This window comes from Anser cygnoides, chromosome 5 (assembly GCF_040182565.1).
Source record: "Anser cygnoides isolate HZ-2024a breed goose chromosome 5, Taihu_goose_T2T_genome, whole genome shotgun sequence".
In the NCBI taxonomy this organism is placed as follows: domain Eukaryota; kingdom Metazoa; phylum Chordata; class Aves; order Anseriformes; family Anatidae; genus Anser; species Anser cygnoides.
In genome coordinates this window covers 47,075,257-47,101,415 of record NC_089877.1, presented here as the reverse complement: position 1 = coordinate 47,101,415, position 26,159 = coordinate 47,075,257, and the positions used below count along the sequence as shown (strand labels likewise).

Here is a 26,159-nt window from a genome sequence, read left to right as displayed (position 1 = left end):
AAACTCACACATGCATTTTTGTAGTCACGCATGTTAGCTAGCACATGGAGTTTTAAACAGAAAATATGTCTACATGTAAAAGAACATTCTTGCTATGCTCAGTGGCCTATTTGGGGATTTTAAAGTCTATATTTTGTGTGGCTTTGGACTGGGCAATGTTGTGCTGTACATATTTCTCTCCTGTCTCATTTTCTATGAAGTATTTGTATTTCATTCCACCCCTACCTTTTCAAAAGAGATAGCAAGCTTATAATGTGATGCATAGGCCTTCTGTCTTGCTTGGTAAGTGTATTTCACACAAGGATACAGTGTGACATTATACAATATAGCATACTGGATTTTTTCAATAATCCTTCTGACATATTCCTATAAATATTCTGATTTATAGTTGAAATTAGTGGGGCAAGGAGTTCACCATAACACTGTACTAATTTGTTTTAAGAATGTAAATTATTGTTAAAATATCATCTACCTGTGTAACAGAATTTTTAGTGGTTCTTAACTTGAGCCTTTTTGACATTGGTACTTCAAACAGAATTAAAATATTTGTTTCATACTTTAATGACTGAATATAGTCTCTCCTTATGGCACCATAACTTTTCTTATATAGAAGCATCCTATTTAAAATGAGATAGTGAAAAACGTTGACTGAAAACTGTTGAAAAATACTCTTCCACATGCTTGATTTGAGAGTTCCTCGTAGCTAAACCCTCTGTAGAAAGCTCCAGGAACTTAAATACAAACACATGTATGTGTACAGCTACAGAAAACTAAGTTTACAACTAAATAAATGTAAATATTGGTCTCTACTAAGATAAATCACTGAGGGCTATTACCAGATTATCTGAAGAAGCAGTCTGTGTTTGTCAGGTTTTTTTTGAGACAAACAAAACCAAACCATTGCTTGAAAATGATGATGCAATTATTTTTTGCCAGAATACCGAAATAGTCAACAGTGTTTATATTTCTATTACATCTATTCTCCACCTTCCCATGGTAAAACAAGAAGTTAACTTAGGTACCAGGGCTTAATCTGTCTCCAAGGGAACATCAAGTTCAGGGAAGCATAGTAAGGGGAGGAGAGAGTAGTGTAGATGTGGATGTATTGCACAGCAGCTATTGTAGTTTTCCATGGCATTCAGGGTTAAGACAGAGAATGAGACAATTTACAGAGGAATTTTGACACTCAGCAGTAATACAGTTCTAAACTTTGAAATGACACAGCTTGTAACATTCAGTATTTCAGGTTCTATCAATGCCAAAAAATAGTTCCTGTATATGTAACTAGATTAAGGAGAATTTTAATTCCCAAGTACCTATAGCATCTTTTCATACATACTGTATATATTACCATATATGTTAGGTATAAGATATACAAAAATTTATTAAGGCTTATGTCTTAATGTTGTGCATTCTGAAAAGTCAAGAGCAATTTTGAAGGGAGAATTGGGAAAAAAAATCACATTTCATTTCAAGGAAAGTTTAAATAGATAAAATGTGGGTTTAAGATTGTCAAGGATGAATGTCAAATGCATTTTTCGAATGACTATGCATATAATGGGTCACAGCTTCCACATATGTATTTGTTATAGATGTGTGTAGTTGCTTAAGTGCATCTACTATCTTCAAACACTGGATTACAATCTGTTCTTGTTTTACAGTGCTTTCCTATATGCGTATCAAAATAAATATCTTATAAACATAAGATTAAATCTGAGCAATTGAATTAACAAATGGTTTAACTCTTTGACAGATAGAAGATGAAAATATTTGTCCTTTAGAATCTGAAGAGAAGGTGGGCATACAGTAAAACATTTGAAAATATTTCCAGGACTGAAAGTACAGAAGTTGATATTTTCCTTTTTCTGTTTTCCTTCTCAGATGTTCACATCCTTGTTTTAATTAGCTTGTTCATATAAATACAGTAGGATTGTTGTATTTTTTTAAATAACTCTTTACTGAATATGTCAACAAGATAATATATAGTGTATAGTGAGATTTCGAAGTTAACAATGCGTGCAACATGGCAGATTGCAGAAAACAGATAATGCAAACTTCAAATAATCTATTTTTCCATGTTAAAGATAGAAAATATACCAAACACAGAACAGAATCAAGTGTGCATGTCTCAGTTAAAATCAATTTTATGAAAGATCTTCAGATATTTGGGACCAAGTGACATGACAAATTATTTAGTAGCTTGTGTTTCTGAGAAGATCAGAAGTGCCTCTCATGAGGCACACTTCCACAGAGCCCCAGCCAGATCCTTTTTGGACTAGTTTTCCAGATGGACCACTAGCCAGTGTCCTTTTAAAGATCAACACATTCTATGCTGTACAAAAGTTTAATGCCAAATGCTTCAATATTGCCTGTAGTATCATATGGGATACAAAGTGCCCTGTTCAGCAGAGTTCAGGGAAGGAGTGTTCATCAGCTTCATAGGATTATCTTTGTGTTTAGAAGAGATCATCAGGCAGTATTTGATGAGGCTTAGAGCCAGTAACATTTGGTTTTGGCACATTCTTTTTTGTTGTTGTTGTTTTTGTTTGTTTTTCCACTGAGCTAGAAAGATAAATCATGACTAAAACCATTATTCTCATGCTTTAAAGGAAAAAGAAAAAAAAAAAAAAGAAAAAAAAAGGTTTAATATTTCCATGTTATAATTTAAATTGAAAAAGTACTATAAATGGAGAATTTAATGGGAGTTAACCACTTCACTGTCAAAAGCTGAGCCTGAACTTTCATTTCAATGTCATCAGTAAAGTGCCTTATGTAGACCCTTAAAATCATAACAACGATACAATATGCATAAGTACTTTTGCTTGCAAAATTAAATCAATACTTTTCTTAGAGGGAGAAATTTTCTCTCATGAAAAGAGAAAATGATTGAGAGAAAAATATAGTTGATCTATTCTAGTAGCAAATAGCATAAGCTATTGCGTTTTTCTTTTATCATCACATCCATTGTATTTCTTTATTGGCTTACAGAAAAAAAATTGCTAATATATTTTCATTCAAAAGTAACTCTATGCCTAAATATTCTTATGAATAAATTCAATAACAGTGTCTCCAGTAAAATCCAAAAGTCCATGCATCCATTAGGTGTTTGTTTCTGCTAACAAGCTACATGCAAGGAAGTGACAGAATCTGTGAAAACAAGGACCAGGTTGTAAATAAGTAAGTCTTCAGAAGGAACCATAGCACTGGACAAAGCAGAGTTGTGATACCACTTTAACATAATTTCACTTAGACTCTTATTGTATTCCACTCAGCAATCTTATCAGCTATTAACATTTATGTCAGCTATTAGCAGCGTACAATGGATGATAGATGAGATGTTGTATGTAAACCATTCATTTGTCCCCAGGTTCAATGAACCCTTGCAAATCAGGACCTAGGGTTTAGGGGTTTCTAATGAGTTGTATATGCATTCATTGAGGACTACTGCTCTATAGTTCGCTTCAGTTATTTGTGGTCAGATATTTATACTAAGTGAAGATGACCCCATGTTCATAAGCACAAGGAAAAAGCTACCGATTATTAAAATTTATATCACCAAAAGATCACTGTCCATTTTTAACCCTTTTTTTTTGTTCAAAAAAAATAATTTTATCTGGTGAAAACTGCTCATTATGTATTTGTCTAGATGCGTTTTGAAACCAAGCCTCAGTTGTCTGTGTGACTGACACTTCGAAACATCCCAAACTCTGCTGTAGGTTAAAATACATGAAATCTTCTGCAGCTGGGTAGCAATTAGAATTGGAAGAAGCATTCTTCAAATGCAACATATGACCTTTTGGTTGACTACAGCTGTGAATTTGTTTAAATAATACTCCCAGCTCTATCCAGGAATTTTGGTATAAGTGGCTTTTTACTTTTTTCTTTCTTTTTTTTTTTCTTTTTTTTTTTTCAGAAGTGTACTTATTGAAAAGAAACTTTGTCAATATCACATAAAAATATATCTTTATCTTCATACCAAAAAGAAGCATAAACTATGCTGTCTTTAATATAATTTTGATTTTTTATCTAGGTAAGTCAGTAATACTCCAAACACACACATATATATATATACATTTTGTCATCTGAGATTAACCCAAACAGTTTGTGAATGCCTTCTGTTTTTACCCTATTAGAACAATAACCACATTTGCTGTCTTCAGTTTGGGCTTGTGGATCTTTCACTTAGAGTACAGCTGAACTCCCTGAATAAGAGATTTGCTACAAATAAGGCGCCTAACTCATCTTAAAACCATGGTATCCTGAGGCCTAGAACAGAAGATGTTCAAAGGAGTATAAAGATTCCTCCAGCATCAGTCATTGACATATGAAATGCTAGTATGTGCATACATTCAAAGGATGCCTTTGAAATCGAATATATAGCTAGTTATTTCAGTGAAATTAAATGCTACATCCACACCCAACGGGACTCTCTGCCTCTACTTAATCTCAAAAAAACTTTTATGTATCCGGCATGCAATGGAAGTGTGCAGAAGCACAACTATCTGCTGCTTGTCTTGTGGGCTTTGGCAGCTAAAACACATTAAATGAACAAAACAAAGTATCAACCTCCCCATCATAATCTAGAGCAAATAGGTCACAGATAAAAGACTTTGCATAGACATCTCTACCTAGAAATACACCATTAGAAATCATGGCAGCCTTTTATTCAGCAAAATTTCAGTGACTTTACTATTACAGTAGCCACACAGGTTGCCTACAATACCTGTTATAGCTGGAGAAAATAACAAATATACAGAATATAGATTGGAATTTCAAATTGTGATTCTAAAAGGTGCTGGGGGGAGGATGCAGTTCTTTATATAGTGATTGTACTTTGCCATCGACCATAACTAGATTCATTGTGTTTTTGCAGAAAATGAGTGTTATCATACAATTTGAATTTGAGAAACTGCACACTCACAGACTGCTGGATTTCAAGAATGATTTGAGGAAATGAGCAAAGGAAAGGATTAAAACCCTCTCTCCCAACATAAGCAGCCTTTTAAAGTAAAAAGTCTAAGCATTGCACAGTGAAAGTGCTCCAGCTTTTACTGTCAATCCACTTCTAACAACTTCTCATCCCTAGTTGGTCACTGTATAAAGTTTTATCTTTGGTTCCCTACTCCCTCAAAAAAAAAAAAAAAACTTTCTTTTTTCCTTTTTCTTTGTGAACTTTTCCCTGCCCCCAAGTTCAGAAGAAAGTAAGCTAAAAAAAAAAAATGGTGGGGTAAAAAAAAAAATAATAATTCTACCACTGAGCTGGCAAGAAATTCAGAGTTCTTGGCAGTCACAGATTTAGTGAAGTTGCTGGAAGATTGTATAATTTTGAGATCAGCATCATGGTTTTAATATAACCATGGTGTTTCACATAGTGCATCACTCAGAAATGATTCCAGCTAAAGAATTTGAGGGAATAAAATTCTAAGCCCACCTACTGATTTTAAAGCACATATCATTGTGGAAAACTTCCAAAAAGCTTAACATAAAAGAAGGGTAATTTGGCGCGACAGAGTATACTTATGTTCTAAAAATTTCTTAGTGTCCATCTGTGTTCACTTGAACAGAAAACAAACAAACAGACAAAAAACTAATTTATACATGATTTTCCCTGCTGAATGTAGTTCAGTTCACAATAGGCCTGATGGCCTTTCCAGTAATAAATAAAGATAAAAATTAAAAATATATATATTTCTCATTTATTTTTTTTGTTTTGTTTTGTTTTTGAATGTGTGTTTGTTTGTTTGTTTGTTTCTTACTTCATCACGAACATAACTCAGACCTCTAAATCAAACAGAGCTTGAACCATAAAAGTCAATGGCAACCTTTCCATTGGCATTATATTTTGCAACGTGTTTTCAAAATTTACACTTCTAGACTGCAAATTCTACATGAGTACTGCAGAGTTGGGAGTGCTTAGAATTTCTCTCTTTCAGGTTTCACCTGAACATGCTGTGTCAACAAATGCTGCTCTATTAAAGAGAGGTGCAACCTAATGACAACTATCTGTTACGTACTGATAACCTTCATCTCCCACTGAGACGGGTCAAAGAATGCCTAAAGCCTCTTAATCATAATGAAAAGCAAGAACAGTTTCTAACATAAACGTATATGATACTGGGGGACATTTTCAGAATAGCTTTTGCAAATAGGATTCAAGGTCACTTTGAGTTTGACACTGAGTTCTGTCTACCTGTCCTATTCCAAGCATATTGGGGAAAAACAATCATACAAAAAGTAGCCTGTTTTGGTAGCAGTCAGAACTCCAGCTTTGAGTTGGAGGTAGGAAATACAGAACTGACAAAAGGGAACAGAAGTACTTTAAATTGTTTAAAGTTGAACAGCAACTGCTGGATTTGAGTCAAACGGGTTGTACCCATTTTATCTGAATTGCTTTTGGCCGTTCCTAGTGACCCTGTTTTAATATGCACTTATTTTCCTGTACTACAGGACACCTAGGAACTTAACATCCTTCAGACAGCTTCGACAGCAAAGTGGTTAATGGTTGAAGAATGAGTCAATCTTTCCTTTGCCATGACATTGGGTTCTTATTGTACAACCCTGTACAGTACTTAGCAATATTTTTTAAAGATTTAAAAAGCAAAGAGTTACAAAACCATTTGCAATTAACTTGAAATAGAAAAGATAGCACTTTTTTAAATCCCATTATATAGTACACCGTATAAATTACAGAGTATTCAAATGCATAAATGCATCTGTGTAACATTTATCAAATGTAATTTTTTCATTGTTGTTGGGGGGGCATTACTTTTTCCAGAGTTTTTTCTCTTTGTCCTAGACACCCCCATCTCCCCACACTATCACGTATGACAGTGCTCCAGGTCTGAGACATTGCTGTTGCAGTATCGCATGTTGTTGGGGATGTGGCAGTCTGTGTAGTTAATGCCCCCGTTTGGGGTATATATGGGCTGCAGTCTGAAATCTCCTTTAAGGAGCTGATCGTTATTTAAGGAGACGATCTGGAAGCTGGTTTCCGTCATCTCCAGGATGGAGTTGTCCTTCTTGGTCCCTGCCTCACAGTAGTCATCTTTCCGACGGCCCCGGTTATATTTCCACTTCTGGGAGGTGTAACGCCCCTTTTTGTGCATGTGCCAGCAAAAAATGCTGAGCAGGACCACGAGGACAAGTATCACTGCACCCCCAATCAACCCTGCCAGCAGAAATGGGGAGCCCAGGTTCTGAGAAGTTGTCTGCTCATGGCTGGAGGGGATGTTGCTGCCATTGTTCAAAAAGGAAGCCTTGGTTGTGGCTTCTGAACAGACAGTGTCTTCTCCTGTTCGGTAATTATTGTAAGCATCCAGTGGAACCAAGCAAATCCGATAGGTGGATTTGGGCTCCAGATTTACCAAGCTCAAGTGTTGCTTCTCACCACTAACTATACGCTCCTGAACAATTCCTCCTACCAGACTATGGCCCATTTTAACCCATGTGAGTTTATATGCCATCACGGTAAAAAGAGATATCCAGTTAACCTGGATGCAAGTGTCATTCACAAAATGGATAGAGAGTTGAATCCGTTCAGATATAGGAGGTGTCACCCTTTCTCTGTCCTCCCTGTCAGGCACAGTGGGGAGCGTGACTATGGTGGGAGTCAGAGGATTATACCTGCTACTTGGGGGAGGAACGGATGAGGGGGAAACTAATGTAGTTGGCTTGGCTGTAGCTGGGACTGGGGTGATGATAAGTGGCAGACCAGGAGTGGTGGTGGGGCATGACAACATATTCATATTGAGTTCCCTGACTGCCATACCTCGGACCTGTTCTGGTCGCTGGCACATAAAACCCCGTACATTGACGGAAGAAGGAATAAATTTGAGCCATTCAGTGACCCACTTTATACTGCAGTCACACAGCCAGGGATTATTCCTTACAGTGAGTTGTCTCAGGTTGTGGAGATTATCAAATACACCCTTTACCAACATCCGAAGCTGATTGTTGGAAATATCAAGACGTTCCAGTTTATGGAGTTTTGAAAAGGCTGTAAGTGGTATATGGGTTATCTGGTTGTCCTGCAAGTAGAGCCTTAGCAGATGTGTACCTGGAAGATCAGGAGGAGGGTAGGTCAGTGAATTCCGCACTATTGAGAATTCCTTGAGCTTGGAGAGGTGGCTGAAGGTGCCTTCAGCTATGCCTTTATTAGTAAGGAGATTGCCATCCACAATCAGACGCTCCAAACTTGTAAGGTTCTGGAAGGCCAGGTCTGAAATGACAGCAATGCGGTTTTCATCTACTCGAAGTTCTTGTAAGTCCACTGGAAGGCCTACTGGTACGCTGCTTAAGTGATTCTTGGACAAGAACAGAAGCTTGAGGCTGATGGCTTCTCGGAATGCCCCATCCTCAACCCCAACAGTGGAGATGGAGTTGTCATCCAGGTGCAGTTCTTCCAGCTTCAATAGCTGAGCAAGGGCAGCCCGAGAAATGGTCTGAATGTTGTTTTCCTGCAGGTGGAGAACCCTGACATTCTTGGGCAGGTTCATGGGGAATTCATCCAACTGGTTGCCATACAGGTAGACCGTGTGCACAGACTGAACATTGTGCAACTCTGCAGGAAATCCAGCATTATTAATTTGGTTATTGTGGAGGTAGAGGACGGTTACACCCTCTGGTATCCCAAGAGGCACTGAGGTCAAGCTTCGCTCATTACAGTAGACAAAGTTTCGGTCACAGCGGCACACTTTTGGACAAGCCACAGTTTTAGAGACCTGCATGTAGAGCCCCAGGAAAAAGATAAACCATGATTTTATGAGAACAGCCCAGTCTGTGGGCCACATTCTAGTCCAGAAACCCATTTCTAATTTAAAGAAATAAAGTACCAAAGCGTTAAAGAACTGATAACAATAATAAAGCACAGGTAGCAAAATCTCAGGTCATTAAAATTGGCTCCGGTTTATGTCCAGTGTTCAGGCGGAGATAAAGTCCTGCAGGCTAAGTATAAAATAATCCTTTTACAGTTGGCCTACCTCCTACTTTTAATAAGAAAGCCACAGTCTTATTAGCCAGGGTTACCAAGTTTGTTGGCTTCCTCCATGTGTGCTGAAAGAAACAATAGCAGTATTTTTCCAGGTGAGCAACCAGTTAATTTAAAGCTATCAGAAGTTGTCTGTGTATGAGTTGCTTGGAAGGATAATATTTCCTTTGACTGAAGTCTGTTGGTGTTAACACTCAGCTTTCTGAAGTCAGCAAAGTTCTCATATCAGCTATCTTCTGGATCTGGCCTTCCTGTTAAAGAAAAGAAAAAAGATAAAGTTGAATACCATGAAATTTTTAATAGGGAAGACCAAGCCCATTGGAAGACTATTCTAAGGCTGTGCTCTTTATGACTTTCTGGGGAAAAAAAAAAAAAAGCATTAATATTAAACATTAGCTTAATACTACTATTAAATAGTCTTGAAATAGATTTGATGCAAAGTCATTGCAGTGATTGAAGGACTTTCAGTAACTTAAGTGAAGGCTAGAGCTATCACTTCTGTTTGAATATTGTATCTCCAATCTCTGTCTTCTCACACTGTTTCAACTCCTAAAACTTAAACATTTTACTGGACATTTTTGCTTAACTATTTTTTTTTTCTTTCACAGAACCACTAACTCCAATGAGCTGCATTCACTGATGCCTGAGAGACTAGACTCCAGGCTGTCCTATTTAATCACACACTGTGTTTTTTTTTTTTCATTTCCTACCAGACTCTGGAATGTTCTGGCCCTATTTCCATAAAGCCATCGTGTGTATTCGCCTCCAGTTTTAATGCACACTGCAAGATTATTGCAGCTCACTACAGTAAGCTAGCTACATATGAGGGGAGTCTTAAAAAAGTATGGTAATCTACAAGTACAAGATACGCTGCTGTAAGGCATATATTTGCTAAAACTGTCATCTTGATATTGTTACTAATGTGAACTGTGCTGTCAATAGACTTCAGAACTAGCATTCCACTAAATGAAACTGGCTCACGTCTGCTACATTATTGTTTTAGGATATCAGCTCATAGACAGACTACAGCAGTTTTTTCTGGAAAGAATTTTCTTTCAAACCATAAAGTTTAGATACTTTTAGTTTTGCTAAACTGTAGTCTGTGAATGGCTTCATACACAAATTTGTTAGTTCTAGTGTAGATGAGCTCTCAGCTTTTAAGCATACTTTTCAACTTTAACCTTCCCAGATTCTATTTGCTATTCAGATCTATAACCAAACAATTCAACTCTAAATCATGCAAAGGAATATACTGTATTGTTTGATGTTATCTTGTCTTATTATATGTTGTTTCAACTGACTGGAATAAAAACAGACTAAAAAGAAAAAAGGATGCATTTTACATACTTGAACTTAAAATGAAATACGTAAACAAGTACCAAGCATCTGTAGACCTGAGTGTGTTCAACTGTAGTTACCTAAGCACAGTATTCTTCCAGATTTTTTTTGACCCAGCTCAAAATTCACTGGCTGTGATTTCATTAAAACAGAATTTCAGTGAACAGAAAACATCTTTAAAATTCCCTTTTCCTTTATTTAAACCATGTAAGCACCGCCCATCCTTTCCAGAAGCACAAGAGATATATCTTAGAAGTACATAAAAAGCTTTTTTTTTTTTTTTTTTTTTTCTGTTACAACTGCACAGGTTTTAACATGTCCCAAATGCTGCACGGGACTGGAAGTACAGAAAGTCTCTTTAGGAATCAAGATGTTATAACCCAGCAACTTTGTACTTGTAGATTACTGTATTTATTTGGAACATCATCAGGTATCAGCACCAAGTCTGGAACAGTTGGAGATAAAAAGCGAGTCCTGGAAAAGTCCTCTAGTTTATCATCATGCCTTCAAATGGCAAATGTACCATATGCCTATATTACATGCTGTCCTTTTCTGTGACAGCAGGTAGTAAGATTAACTACCCCAGTATTCAAGGCTTTCTCTCTTGCAGGCATATTTCAGTCAAGAATGGTTCCTTGACAATTTTGTAAGTTGATGTGGTTCTGTAGAGAAACTCTAACAGGATTACATCCTCATATGATCCTAAGTGTAACAGTTTATCCACCTTTAATATGTCCTGGCTCCTGTCTAGATCATATTGCTCTGATCTGTCATGACATTGTCTTTTTGAAATAAGAAAGGATGTGCAGAGCCTCCTCTGAGAAACGTGGGACCACACATAATAAAGGGGTTCTCATTCTCTTTCTAGCATCAGAGAGAGTCTGCCCCTCCCAACAGGGCCAATAACCTGTACTCAGTTCTGTTTTAATTGTAAGTCCAATTGCCGAATGGGTTTTATTTGACACCCAGCTGTAACAGAAAGACCAGCTAAGGACATGCAGCCACAGGCAGCTGAAGCTCCTGGTATGCTGGGAACCTCCTGAGGCAGTAATGTCTATTAAAATGGGTTTATACATTCACCTTATTCTAGGACTCTGCCCAGGGTACCTCTTGGCTAGGTAAATGTGGCATCTCAGTAAAAGATTTCAGTAAAGATTCTAGCAAATTGGGTCAAAATGCACAGCGCTTCTCATTATATATTACAAGTAAAAGACCTTTGACTGGATCGTCACTTAAGCACAGCAGCACTTTGGAAGGTAGCACTCTGGAGTTTCTCTCCTTTTTGTGGTTAGGTGGATTTTGCATCTTTAAAACTTTCCTACTGCATGCTTTCTCCCCCTATGCTACCAGGAAAGGAAGTCCTTTTATTAATTCCCGTATCCTAAACTCCAACTAAAAATACTTAATATACTGACACTATAAAACTCATAGCACAGAATATATGCATTGTCACTCAGGTAACTACTGTTGATTGTATTAAGCAAGAACACAAGGACAAATCTAATAAGATATTTATGACTTCAGGGTTGGCTGTGTTGTGACAAAGGGAAGCAATAAGGAAGCAAAGATACAATTGAATGTGTTTAAATAAATTACTTGGGAAAGACTTTACTTCAGTATTCTTTTACAACTGTTTAATAATAACTCATAGAGGAGTAACAGTTGCAAGAGCAGTATTTTTCAGCAGATCTCAGGGACCCTGATGCAAAAGTGAGTTATGTCCCTGTGTTAGAAATCTACCCTAAAGACATAAAAAAATATTAGAGTTGCACAAACTTCTTGATTTATAAAAGAAATTCTGTGAAGGAAAAATATCGAAGGCAAATTACAGAAGGCTGGAAAAGCTGAAATGGTTCAGTCTTTAGCTAATCACCAACACTGAGTGCAGGTAGAGTAATTGTGGTTTCTCCCCCATCCCTGCAATCCCTGTTGGCTTCCTAAAGCAAAATCTCTATTTTCAATATTCTTATAAGAATTGAACTGAGTCTCTCTGTAAATGAACTGATCATTTGCAGAGGTAGAATTTTGGCAGTGGGAGAATTAAGGGCACTCAATATCCCTATCTTTCATGACTGCAAATCTTGAGAATTGACTTACAAACTGTAGATTGTTAGTGGCTTATTGGTGTGAAACCAGAAAGTTCTAAAAACCAGTCTGGGATGCGAAGGGTAAGAGAATATGTTGTGGTTCACCTAATTTTTTAAAAAAATCAACACACAAATATGTTAGCAATAACATATCTGTTCATCATCACCTTGATAATTTTGTTGCTTCTATTTCTTTATCCTGTACACTTGATATCTATTATTTCTCACTATATCTTCCTTGGAGCACAAACCACGTCTTCCAAGTGTCTAGGACATTTCCTGTCTTACTCCAACCAGGATATTAAATCTTGTTAGGATTTGAGGAATGAAATCTATAAAAAGTTGAGAGAAGCATATTGTAACAGATGAGAACATATCCACACGTTCTAGGTGGCCACATCTGAAAATTTGGCTTAATGGCCTGAGTTCCTGACACCAGTGAAAATGTTTATCTTCGGAGGAATATCTGATGAACATTTTTATCTCACTGTCTTATTATTTATTTATTTATTTTTAAACCTGCCTTATTTAAAATGTCTTTTGGAATGACTAATACTAGCTGGAGATGAACAATTCTGTCTTTGTGTGCTGGATAAAAACTTCAAATTTGCTTTTGTTTAAGACTGTAACTGAACTGCTCTTTTCACATATTTTGATTGAAGGTATGAAAAGGCTGAAACATCTGGCTGCAAGTTGAGAAGGTGAAGGTTTTATTAGTTTCTCCCTCACTGCTCAGAATTATCCACACAACTTCAAGCTTTAGTCATCCTGCTTTGCACAGGCCATGAAATAATTTAGCTTCAATAGATAATCATGTTTCAATAATTAATATACTACTGAAAATGCTACTGAGTCCTATATTTGTGTTATCTAAGAAAAAAATAAACTACTAACAACCTGATAGCAGCTGGTTTATTGACTAGTTTATTGCTAGTTTATAGCTAGTTTATTGACTATTGACTCTTTCCTATCTCAGTGATCAATATTGTTTCAAAGGCTTGGTCTACTGTGCCTAAAGAAGCTCCAAAGGGCCAGAGGGCCATCTTCAGCACATTCCATGCTGCACCCCTCCAAACATGTAGTCCCAGGTGTAGTGGTCAAGGTCCCAGTGGCTGCCTGAGAACCTGCTGAGGTTCAAGGGAGGGAATGCAAGCATGGAAATCAAGGGAGAAGAATAGCTTACAGAGCACAGCCTGCATATGAATGCATATGAATGAACAGCCTCGTGTTATAAACACAGGAATTTTGTTGTGTTCCTGAAGCCAGGCTGTCTATCTTCATTAATCTTCTCATGTTTTACACTATTATTTTTTTATGGGAATAAAAATAACAATGTTGACTATTCCGTCTTTCAAGGAATCCTTAAAATAATCAAAAGCAGTTCCTAGGAATCTTGATTTTTTTTCCTGATATTCTAACCACATAGCACTACTTTTCTTAGCAGTTCATCCATTTGTCTGAACCTGACTGCCATGCAACATAAATCAGAAGGCAAGCAAAACCAAAATCAAATAGCCACATCCACCCTTTTCACTACTACCAGACAGTGAATCCTATTTAGTACAAGACCATTTAGAATAAATTTTCTTGGCTTTACTGCAGACCAAGGTCATAGTCAAGTCATATTCTTACTCTGCATAACTATCGTATGCAGTAAGTACAAGGCTATTATGTCTGGAACTGAGTGACAACCAGAAAACAAATCTAATTCCATTTCTCTGAAAACTAGTAGAGTTCATAGCACTTAAGAAAAATGTTCCTGTATTTCTATCAACTAGTAACAAAAATAACTATGGAGTAATACCTGACAAATCACTTTTTTTCTATATAAGTATAGTTCATGTCTACACATGAATGAACATTATGTTTTGTTTACTGATTAGGAGCTGAAGGTGATAGTTTACTGTGAGTGTTTCTCTACAAGTTACTTGGTTTTGAACTTAGTGTTGAAACGCTTAGCATGAGGCTATAATCTCTGCATCAAAGGCACAGAGAAAATGACACTAGTTCTTGAGGAACCAAAATGCTTTTACAAGAAGCTTTTTTGCATGCTTGCTGCTGTGACTGCTTCATATTTCTGAGTGTGTATTATGTTAAGAAGAAGAGGTGAGGAAGAAGAAGAAGAGGTGAAGAACAAGAGGATAAACCTTTCTTGGTGCTCTCCTCCTGAAGTGAATATTGATGTCAGAATAATGATCAGTAGCCAGTACTGTAAGGAAACCTTAAAGTGTCTCTGCACATTGTTGAAAGCGCACTGAAGTCCATATGGACAGATTTTGGTAGAAGTTATGATTGCCTTTGCAATACTGTTAGTGGAATGATTCAGCAAATAAATGTACCCAGTGAGCTCTTCCCCTACATTCTTCTCTGCCCTGATCAGGACATATCTGGTTTTGCCTCCCGGTTTGCACTTACAACTACTCTCAAAATCTCAGATCAACCAACCTGCTGAAAGAAAGTGAAACGGATTTGGATCTGACTTGGTGGAGACAGGAAAAAGTTTAGAAAGTGGTACATTTTGCAGCAATGGGTGTAAAGATGTCATTCACCATCCTTCTCCTCCTGGTTCCTCAGTAATCTTCTGCTCCTCCAAGTCTTTTATCTCTTTCTAGCTATGTTCCTGCAAACTATTAAGCAGACACATTTCCCAGAATGATGCAGGCTTCAGGAAATCCTTTTTTTAAAAGTGTGATGCTATATTCAACTTAAGTCTTGTCTTTGGAAATTTGGGTCGTGTACTAGTTCTTGCCAGTAAACAGGCATCTGACCTCCAGGAGGGGGAGCTAAGATAGCAAGAAACTCTATCCCTATAACAACAACAAAAAAAGTTAGAATGTGAGAATTGTTTTCTACTAACGTTGTCTGTCCCCAACGTACATAAACACAATTTCTCTTTGCTAACAGGAGTCTGGGATCACCAGTGATTGCTGGCTTGACAGCCTCTCTTCTGCATGCCTGACAAATAATTTGAGCTGTATAATACTTAGTTTCTGGGAAAAATAATATTTCAGTATGCTAATAGTGAGTTTGAATTTTATTTGTTTTGTGGTTCAAGCTCGTTCTTTGCCCATGGATAATACAGACTGCAATTACTGTATAGATATGAGGAGGTCAAAACAGAGCAAGCTACAGGACATTAGAGTGATCATTAGATCAATGATCACATTAGAGTGATCATTGTACTCCAGGAAGCAGGGCTGAAGTAGCTACAAGAACAGTGACTCAAGTGGGCCACAAATTCAAGGTTTCCATTCATCCCATTGGGCAGTGTGCTGTGCCACACATCAAACTCAGTTTTGTAGACCTGTTCATAAGTGTGTGCTGAAGTGCAGAAGTTCAGATGTGTAGAATTCAGCCTGCCTAGACTAATGAATCTTTGTTACTGTGTTTACTTCACCAGTTATTTATTTATGACAGAAGGACTTTATTCACAAAACTTGATGTTGCATAAGTTCTTCAGGACTGTTTTGCCTGTGATAAATAATTAAATAACAGCTACTGCAACCTCCAAGCCCAGAAATGTCTGTCTTTCCATTCTGTGACAAAAAAAATTCATCCCTGCTCACCTGCGCATGTGCACAGATGCCCGACAGCTCATTACAATTTTTTTCATTGTCAATGAAGTCAGGGAATATGACTACTTTTAGAAAAAAAATCTCTTTCAGATTCAGAAATGAAATGCTACAGAACATCTATTGGCAACTATCAAAGAAACAGTGCATTTCTGACTGCAAGCTGTGTTAGTGGACATTGCTGTGCTACCCACCCGAATTTATTTTTTAGTTTGTTGTACCACCTAGTCCAATCTCAATGTCTGTCTGCATGGATTAATCTTGCATAGACCTTTGCTATTGATTGTTTCAGCTTCTGGTAGAACCAGAAGGGTACTCTAGAAATGAAAAACTGCCACTAAGGACTTCCTGCCTCTGGAGTCCTGAATTCTAATGTAGGAATCATCATAAACAGCTATTTCAGCTAACTGCAGTTATCAGAGGAAAAGGTAATGAGAACAGAAATAGAATATCAAAACCCAACATATTTAATACCCTGCACAAGTAGGTTCCTACTTTGCTATATGTTCCTTCATAGAACGTGAGGAAGAAGGAAACGTGCAGAACTGCACTTGAATTTTTGAGTTGTCTAGGACTTCAAGGTAGTTCAAAAGTCAATAATAGCCCAAGCATCTGTTTAGAAAGAAACATCTATGCTTTCATTATAAAAATGCTGATTGTTGAAAACTTCCTCCAGATGGTAACCATCATGATATTTTCACTCCAGTGGGCAAAGAGGAACAGATGATCACCTCCAGGACTCATATTAAATGGAATCCTGCACCTACTAGCAAAGTGCTATTGGTGTCTTTATTAACCTTCCCCCAAGGCCTTGTCTAATTTTTCACTTGTCTAATGCTGTACTGTTCAAAACTTGACCAATTTGACAAAAAGTGAGAACAACTGATTTAGTATGGTTGTGAATTAATTTTTTAGTCTTTCATCCCCAAAGAACTGATCTCATAACTTAGGTGAAATAGTTTTGATGGATCTCATCTAGTACTCCATAAACTCAGTAATGTACTAAGTGATGATGTAAAGCTGGATGGAGAAAGTCAAAAATGGCAGATTAAAAGAAATTTACATGTGGAACTATCTGGAACATTTCAACAAAATTTCATAAAATATATGATTTCACTGAAGCCAAAAATGTTTTATGGAGATTTGTCAGTTTTTATTACATTTTCAATAGGAAATGTGCTTGAAGTGCAGTGCTTTCTGATCATTTATGATCAGAGGGACAGAGAGAAAAAGGAGAGAGGAAGAATAAAAAATTGACCTTTTTGTACCCCCCAAAAAAAAAAAAAATTGACACAATTTCATTTCATGAAAACATTCACAAAATAGTGTTTATGTTGCATATTTTAAAATCATGAACATAGCTGAATTATCTGCCTCTGGACAGCTCTACTTAACAAGGTAAAGGGAAAAGAAAACATTGTTTTCTTTCTTGAGCCTTTTCCAGAGGGCTTACACCTTTCCGTGACAAAAACTGGACATGTCTGTTAAAACAAACAAACAAACAAAAACAACTAATAATACAAAACTAATTTATAATAATTTCCCTGTTTGGAACTCAAATGTTCTGTACTGTGTTTAGCATAATGCATTTTGTACTAAGAAAAAATGAAGGCAACCTGTTGTTTCTTTGCAAGCAAATTGGTCTCTACCTATAAATTATTCTACACTGTGAAGCAAACAGTTTGCTTTTATCTAGAGATATGTGGGCAGTCTGGCAAAATGTCTGTGGATAATTTGAAAAAGCTGCTTTTAGTGACCTAAGTGACTAAACATTGCTTCTGTGGAGACAACATCTTGACACATTTTAAATGTGCTGCATGGTGCTACATCGTTGATGAGATTGTCTATGGTGTCACATTACTTTGTGGGGTATCATTCATTCAGGGTCTTACAAAAATGAGTGTGGGCGGCCATATTCTTATGTTCCCTATTTCTGGCATATGGCCCAGGGAGAAAATATGGTACTAGCTGTCCCCCAGCCACCTAGGTACCTTAATATAAATAAAGCTCTAAGTATCATATGTACATCTTTCCAACAAAACCAGAGATTCACCTTTTAATATTGCTTTGCATGCTGCTCCTTCAGAGTACTAAGAACTACTCCATAATCACTGCTAAGAAGCTATTAAAAAAGATTAATAAAGTTGCTTGCACACTAATTGCCTCTGAATATTGAAGAGAAGCTGTCATGTACGATGTAGTCATTTATGGGACCACTGAACAAAAGATGTTCCCCAGCTAGAGAACAAATCTTGCTCACATGACACAGCCCCTGTAACAGGCAAACAGAAGGTTATTAAACAGATTTTTAAATCATTGCCATCAGATATCTAGTTAACAGGAAAGAGGAAAGATATTAAAACAATGGATAAAGAATATAAAGATAAGCCTCTAAAATTCCTACTCAACTAAATAGCTGAAATATTCATCAACTGCACAATGTCTTAACATCAATAGAGCCTGACAAGAGTCTGGGGATCTGGACTTGTTATCTTTTCCTGGCGATCCAATCTTCTGCATGCAAAGGTGGAGAAAGTGCTATATTCTCACTACTCCAAGAATAACACTATAGTACTTCATACAGGAAACATATTGTGCTTCTACATTAATAATAATAATAATAATAATAATAAATTCAGCATTACAAATCAGTACAGGTATAGTAGTAGCTATTTTATAGCAGTAAAAAACAAGCATCCAGCATGCAGTGGCACTGTCTTAAAATCTACTGTTTACACAGGCACCAGTAAATATAGTGATTTACATTAGAGTACAGAGAGAAAGAAGGACTAGATGCATTAGGACAAAACAGTTTCCCAAGGATACAGATCATTTAAAAATTATTCGTTTTTTCTCTTAATTTTGCAAGGCCTTGCCTTTTTTTTCTTTTTTTTTTCTTTTTTTTTTTTTTTTCTTATTTCCATTCAGGTTTCAAGTAACTCTGTTTGATACTCTCTGTTTTCAGTGAGAGGGTCCTATTTTCCCTTTTCAACACTGATGACCAATCACATATCCTAAGAAGGTACACATCAGAGGAATAAGAGGACAGAGGAACATACAATAGATGGTTGGATAAAATAATTTGTTTGGTACAGTGAGGCTGTGAATATAAATCCTGATTCTGACAGAGAACAGACTTTTTTGGCACTTAACTCCATTTTGGTTCTCCTTTGGTGAAAGGTTATAGCACTACGTTTCTGAGACAGTCATTCAGATTTCACATTTAACATCAAAGCTAATTGAGAAAGCGAGGCTGAATTGGACTGCACAGATTCTAACACAGGGAAGTTTCAGCTCTAGATACAAATATAAGTAAGGACAAGCTAGAAATAGTAAATAGACATTTCTGACCCAATGATTCCCAGCCTTGGAATTAAAAGCACAAGAAGATCATGAGAGGCCTTAAGGGATAACAAAGTAATAAATAAAGGCAATGTAAGGAGCACTGCTCCTGCAGGATGAAGGAATACAGATTACATGTTTAAACACTGGCTGCAGCAGTTTACATCATCCGAGGAACTATTAGCTACCTTTAATTTCTGGCAGCAGCTCAGTTCCCCTGGGAAGAAAAGGCAAAGCAGAAGAAGAAATGGTATTTACATCTGAAGCTGTGATTAAAGTCACTTCTCCATATTTCTCCCACTCTACTTCTTCCTTGAAGGAGCAGAGATACTGCCTACACAGGGTATGCACAAAGACAAAGGAGAACCACGCAAGCATTTTATTTCCAGAAGCTGGAAATGTGGTTTCCGACCAGTGTTTTGTTTTGTTTTTTTTTTTTTTCTGCCTCACACTAATGGCTGTGGGACAGAATATTCTGTGTGAATAGTTTTACATGCCATATAGCATCACAAATCTTCTGACCATGAACAGAGGAAACAGGATACAGTAAAGGCAATAAGTAAGCATCTAATTTTCTCCACAATGTACTGAGTGACAGGAAAGAGTCTGCCATCTACATGTGTTTATGAAGAAGCAACTCAGAGCAGAATAAACCCCTGATATACCATGCAAAACTTTCTGTAATTATATTTTCCCAATAACTGCTCTAAATATTTTTCTTAAAGAGCTCTCCTAGGCTTATTTCACTTAGGAAGCATAAAGCTGTCACGTTTAATGAATCCTGACAAAGGTAGAAGAGAGCACTGAAAGCAACTCAGCTTTGTTTTTCCACTTCTCTCCATTGCCTTTGAGGTCTGTGTGTGGTTGCATCAGCGAGATCAAAATTGCCAGCAGACTCACAAATGACACCTACCAGCAGTAGAGAAAAAAAAAAAAAAACAGTCCTCTCCCATTAATGTTTCACAGTGGGTGATCTTTAGCATTGTGCAGACAGCCAACAAGACACTTGTGCACCACTTAAACTCTCTTAATAGCTTTTAAGTGGGTCCTAAGAGGTGCAGAAGCCTGGAGTTGGCCTTCGGCCCAAAAGCAAATTCCATCTGACATGTGCCAAAGCATTTCAGGCAAACAGATTCCTTATCAATATGTCTCCTTGTGCTATTTTTCAGCATAGTTGTTACTGCAAGGTATCACAGCAGTGTTCTTACCAGCTTTTTGTGCTTGTACAAAACTAGATATCTTGAATGAGTCCAGGAAGGCAGAGAGGCAATGCAGAATAAAACCAAAGAGAGGGCCTGAAGGACAAATAGGAAAAAAATGTGAGGTAGAGTTTTAAGCTATTCCACAGGCAGCAAAATACACCTGCTCAGAAATGCAATTATTGTTTTCTTCTGAATGCAGAGCAGTCTATCTATTCAGGTCACTGTATGAATCAAATGAGAAGACAGTCTTTCATGTTTTCTGGGTAGACCTCTGGATACTTTAATTGGACCTCATATGAAGATCTTCTGAGGGATTTGGGAGTTTGCTGATGTGTTATTTTCTTGGACTAAAAACTGAGTTAAGTGCTAATTATGCATATCTTCTCATGCATCTAGGATCTTGACCTATGTCTACACCAAAATTTTATATACTAAAGGCATGGGTTCTTTACTTTTGCTAATAGGGCATACATTTGTTGTAACCCAGTGAAATGGGTCATAAAACCAGCATTAACTCTAAATCCAATATACGGTATTTTCACCAGTTTTACCTCTGCCAGTCTATTCCGACCTCTATACAACCCTTTTGCATAAAGGGCAAAAAGAAAAAGGAAAATGAACAAGAAAAAGGAAACAAACAAAAATAACAAAACAACAACACTGCAACCACACACACACACACATAACCCACACACCCCTTCAGTTTGGATTTGGCAGGAATTTATCAGACATTTCACTCCAGACTTACCTAGACCTCTCTGACCCATTATAGTAAATAGCTATCTTTAAGTGGTCTGAAATAATAAAGGACAAAAAATGAAACAGTTACAGCTATTCCAGAGGATAACAAACTAACTGACTCCTAAGAGCTTGAATGAACTCAGCCCAGAGCAGTGGAGTTTGTTTACTGTATAATATTATTTTAGAAATCCTTTCCTTTCTAGTTCAATCAAAATGAACTGCATTTCTTAATACCATTCACCCTGAGAGATACTGCCACATGCTCTATCCAAACACAGGCTTAAACTAACCCACCTCGGCAGCAATTATTTTCAAGGCTTTTGAGCCTCTTGGGAGATATTGCCCTCCTCTGTTCCAGTGAAGCAGAAAACCATCTTGTATCCAAGGGGAGAAAAGTTTTGTTTCCACATTCTCTACAAATATTTTAAGCATTATTCTCCACCCCCACCCCCAATATGCATTTTACTCAAATCTTCTGTTGTGTAGGGCTTATACAAAGAGGGAAGACTTGCCAAAGTGATAATGTTCATTATTATTACTAATAATCAAATAATTTTAAAGCACAGGTAAGGACTGACTAAGCATTCAATATTTAAACATGTTCATTGCAGCTGTTTTAGTCACAGAGTTCACATCCCGCAAATCATTGGCCTATGCTGCAATGAAAGAAAAATTAAGATGATTTGCATAGGCACCTGTAGCAATTTAACTGTAAATTCACAGGCACCCATCTTCACTGAGGAAGCACCTGACTTGCATTGTCCAAAAACAAGCACTGAATTAGGAAGATTCCTTTATGAAAAGCATGTTTTTAATACCAAGAGCCACTGAAATTCATTGCTATTAAATCTGTTTAAAACAGATAAACCAAAGCACTTCCTTAAACAGCAGATGGCAAACTGAAATTTGGTTCCACGTGGGTCTATGGAGGCAGACGGTTTTAGCAGGTTCAAAAATGAATTCAACAATTTCATGGACATCAATCTGGTCTTTAATCAGGTTCCCTTAAAGAGAAGAGGTAAGAATGCGTCCTCTGACATACTGTGTTCCAAAATTTTGGACACTGCTGGGGGAAAGGATGGCAAAAAAGCTGCTCCAATAATTTCTTGTCATTGCTGGGGACAAAGTACTGAGCTGGTCTGTCTCAGTTTGGGAATTTCACATTTTAGTGAGTCGCACTTCATGGTCAGAACTAGGGACTGAGTTCAATAGGGGAAATATAGCATGCATGGACTTGACCGTTACATTTGCAAAGTGTTCAAGTCAGAAATTGAATACAGTGCCATCCTGTAAGGTATCTGATAGATTAAAATTCATCAACACAGCTAAGATTCTGCATTTTGAAATTGTGGGTAGCTGATAATAACAATAAATAAAATATTACATCAAAAATGATCAATAATGTCATCTAAAGCAATTGTTATTTCCTCCTGAGCATTCCAAATGCAACAAAAAAGAAAATGAAGAGTGCAGTGTTCTTATCTGGTTTTAAGGCCATAAGTTTTTAAAATGAGAACTGAAATGATGCAAAAATGTGCTGCCAGTGCTACAGTAAGCTCTAGTTCCCTAAATAGCAATGTCCTGCTTTAGTGGACTGGAAACTTTATATAGTGCAGTATTGACCGCAGAAGGAACTGAAACATATCATCATGTTTTGGACTCTTCTCTTCAATGACCTTTGAACCTTTACTGTAGAGAATAACCCAAGCCACAACGTCTGTATATAGAATTGTACTGCCTTGAAGTTCAGAATGGTTTAAATCTAGGGTTTCAGTTTGAACATATCTGTAATTTTTATTTCTCTAGGCTTTGCAGAAACATCATTACTTTTTTTTTTTTTTTTAATTCTATTTGTATTCTTCGAATGATACAGATGGGATCTTTCTTCTTAGTCTCCTGACTAAACTTTGGTGAAAGAGGTCATTGGACCAGCCGCTATATAAAGTCTATATAAAGTCTGTGAACTTTCTAGGCTGTATCTTTTCCTTTTTGACTGCTGGGAAGACTGTCAAACAGAACCCTTTGTAGGAAGGCCTTGCTCACTAGCTCACTTCACCTCCTTTGAGATATGGCATCTTGAAAGAGCTTCATCTTTCACTAACTTATAGAATCCACAACTTTGGTTGTGCTTCAATGTAAAGTAAGTTTAGCAAAAATGATAGCTCTTTCTAAATTTGATACTTTTGACTAAACCCAAACAAAACAGAATAAATACAGTGATAAGAAGAAACAAAAGCGGAGAAAATTCACAACTTCGCTTCTTTTGATCCCACCTTCAATTTCATACTAACACTGCTAGTGATACCTCAGCATCCACCTTCATCAATCCCTCCCTTTTTGGTGGATAGGCACTTCAAAACCTTCTACTCCTGTCTGCCATTGTTAGCCTAAATAATAACAATCACACATTTTAAAGTCTATTTTTCTAATTTCTTTCTGCTGTTTGAATACACTGAACTAAATAAAATAAATTTCAGAGATGGCACTGGCAGTCAGTAAATGCTTCCTAACAGCAAACAATGTTTGCTTATTTTCTGCTTCCTTAAAAAAATCAGTTACAAATTTGTAATCACAAATGACAATCTCCTTTCCATGCTGTATTTGCTATGTTTCTCAGAGAGTCAGCTCAGCCTTTGCTTCAGCTACTGAAGGACACAGTGAGCATGATTATACAGTATTAACACATCCACAAAGGTTCAAATGCTGCTCTACTGCTAAAGGATAATTGCATCTTGTAACACGGTAGGCACAGTCATACTTGCCATTGTATACATCACTATTCACCTTCTGATCACCCTGTCTAAACCAGACTAAGTAGTGTCCAGCCATAAGTCATTAAATTAGGTGATGAGTATGATGAAAAATGAAGTATTAACTTAAGGCTATTCCTTAGCGGAAGTAGTCTGAAATGGTGTGAAGAGGAGGCAGGTGTGTCTAAAGCAGTCATACTTCTCCTTCCTGACACCAGCACCAAACCTCTGACTACTAAGCCAGGAGCAGCAGGACAGACCTATAAAGGGTGTGCTTGGAGAGACAAGTGTCATAAAACTGACAGAAAACAAACAAACAAACAAACAAAAACTATTCTTCAGGCTCTCTTTAGATATTATTTTTTCCATGACAAGCTCTTTGGGTGAAAAGCATCTTACTGCCAGAAGCAGATGAAGACAGAACTGAAAGTGAGACCATCCTCCTAATGTAAGACAAGTAGAATATCTCCACGCCCAGAGAAGTTCAAAATGTTGTTGTTTAACTTCTGAATTTATTTATTTTTCTGAGAAATGCTGTAGTGGCCTGGACGGACAACCTTCAGCATTCACGTTTGCAAGCACTATTCACAACCCTATAATCACAAACTCTTGAATCTTATGGTGGGAAAGCTCAGGCTCTTCCGAACCGACAAGATTCCACGTGAAGGAGCCATAAAAGAAATGCCAAGTATCCTGAGATTCACAACAAAATCAGGACTAGCAAAGCCAGCTGCATGTCAGAACCTACAGTCAGGTATATAACCAGTGAATGTATTTTTTAAACTCAATGTGAGCATTAAGTAAATATGACTGATTAATCCAATTATCCCACTTGCCTTCCCACTTGAATATTTATGATAACTCTATTTCTCCTAAGCAAAATAAAAAGGAAAATGAAGCCAAGCACCTAAAAACTGCATTCTCCATGAAGCTATGTGGGTAGGCTGAAAACAAATAAGGTAAAGTGTCCTCTGATGGTTTGTGTTCAAACAGAAAGAATCTGGTTTGTGGCAGTACCACAGGCTTTATTGGGCTAGTGTTAGGTTAGAAATAAAGGCAATTTTAATTTTCTAATATATATTTAAAAAAAAAAAAACACTCTTCAGGTTTTGGATTCCTCAAAATAAGGAGCCAAAAGGCAAGACCACATAGGTTCATGTGGTGACTTTGTGAAGGTATTTCTGGACAATGCAAGATACAGTAAATTATATTTGCCCCAGCTTTCAGTTACACATGTACGGCTGGGACTTGAGAGCTCTGCACTGGAGCTGCAACCCTGACCATGCTGATGGCCAGATGGCTGCCAGCAGGTGATGGGCTAAGTCCCCAGTTCATTTGTGTGTGATTGGAATGCAGGACTGGGACTGACCTCCTGGGTTAGTGAGTCCAGGACCCTGCTAACCACAGGCAGCTGTGGTGCTAAGAGGTAATACATCAGCCAGAAGCTGATGTATAGCTTGTTCTTCCTGCTGTGAATCCTTTCATGGCCCCTTCCATTTTCTCCTGGGAGTTAAGGTCCTGGGCTTCAGCTGCTTTTGCTCCCAGGGATAGCTAACAATCCCTTGAAAAATCTCAACATGACAAGCTTTATTAAACTTCTTCTGGAACTCAAAAAGTGCTTTTATTTTTTCAGTTCAGGTTGAGAAGCTGAGACACTTTGGCTGTGTATTTTGGGTTCGGCTGTTGACTGCATATAGTACTGTGGCAGAATATAGAGTTTAGTTTCCTTAGAGAGAACTGCTCTGGCACAGACAATACCAGGAGCAGCTTGGACTTTTCTGAGAAATTCAGGATGAGACGCACTATATGGGATATAAGAAGGCAAGGCCAAGTACTTTAGGATCTTACATAAGCATGCTAGACTGGGAGGTTATTCTAAGCTTCCTTCAGGAGGCCTTTCCACACCCTCAGAGTAGCCCAGAACAAGGACAACTCAAATTGTGTCTTAAACCTCCCATGGACTTTGGGATTGGTGTTGTGACTCTAAAAAAGGAAGCGTTAGATCTTCATCAGAGTTAAATGAAGTTGCTTAAGGGTTGCAAAGAGAGATGGGAGCACCAGAAAAATTAAAAGTTGCAAGTTCCTGTCTCCTAGTCTGCATTCAATCAATGAAACCACATATTCTTCTGCTTAGACATCCA

The 26,159-nt window shown here is 37.3% G+C and overlaps 1 protein-coding gene across 10 annotated transcripts in view; it reads right to left on the bottom strand.

The window, feature by feature from the left end:
- Window positions 1-1,366: 1,366 nt before the first annotated feature.
- Window positions 1,367-26,159, bottom strand: part of FLRT2 (fibronectin leucine rich transmembrane protein 2) — a 61,583-nt gene continuing 36,790 nt past the window's right edge. For 5 of the 10 annotated variants that reach the window (XM_013182697.3, XM_066998219.1, XM_066998221.1 and 2 more), the window contains one exon: window positions 1,367-9,237. In XM_013182697.3, coding sequence (XP_013038151.1) covers window positions 6,819-8,807 — 1,989 coding nt within the window. In that variant the 5' untranslated portion in view covers window positions 8,808-9,237 and the 3' untranslated portion in view covers window positions 1,367-6,818. Of the gene's footprint in view, window positions 9,238-18,036; window positions 18,221-20,533; window positions 20,621-26,159 lie in introns of those variants that run through there. The other 5 variants (XM_013182691.3, XM_066998218.1, XM_048070432.2 and 2 more) reach the window with 2 other exon arrangements.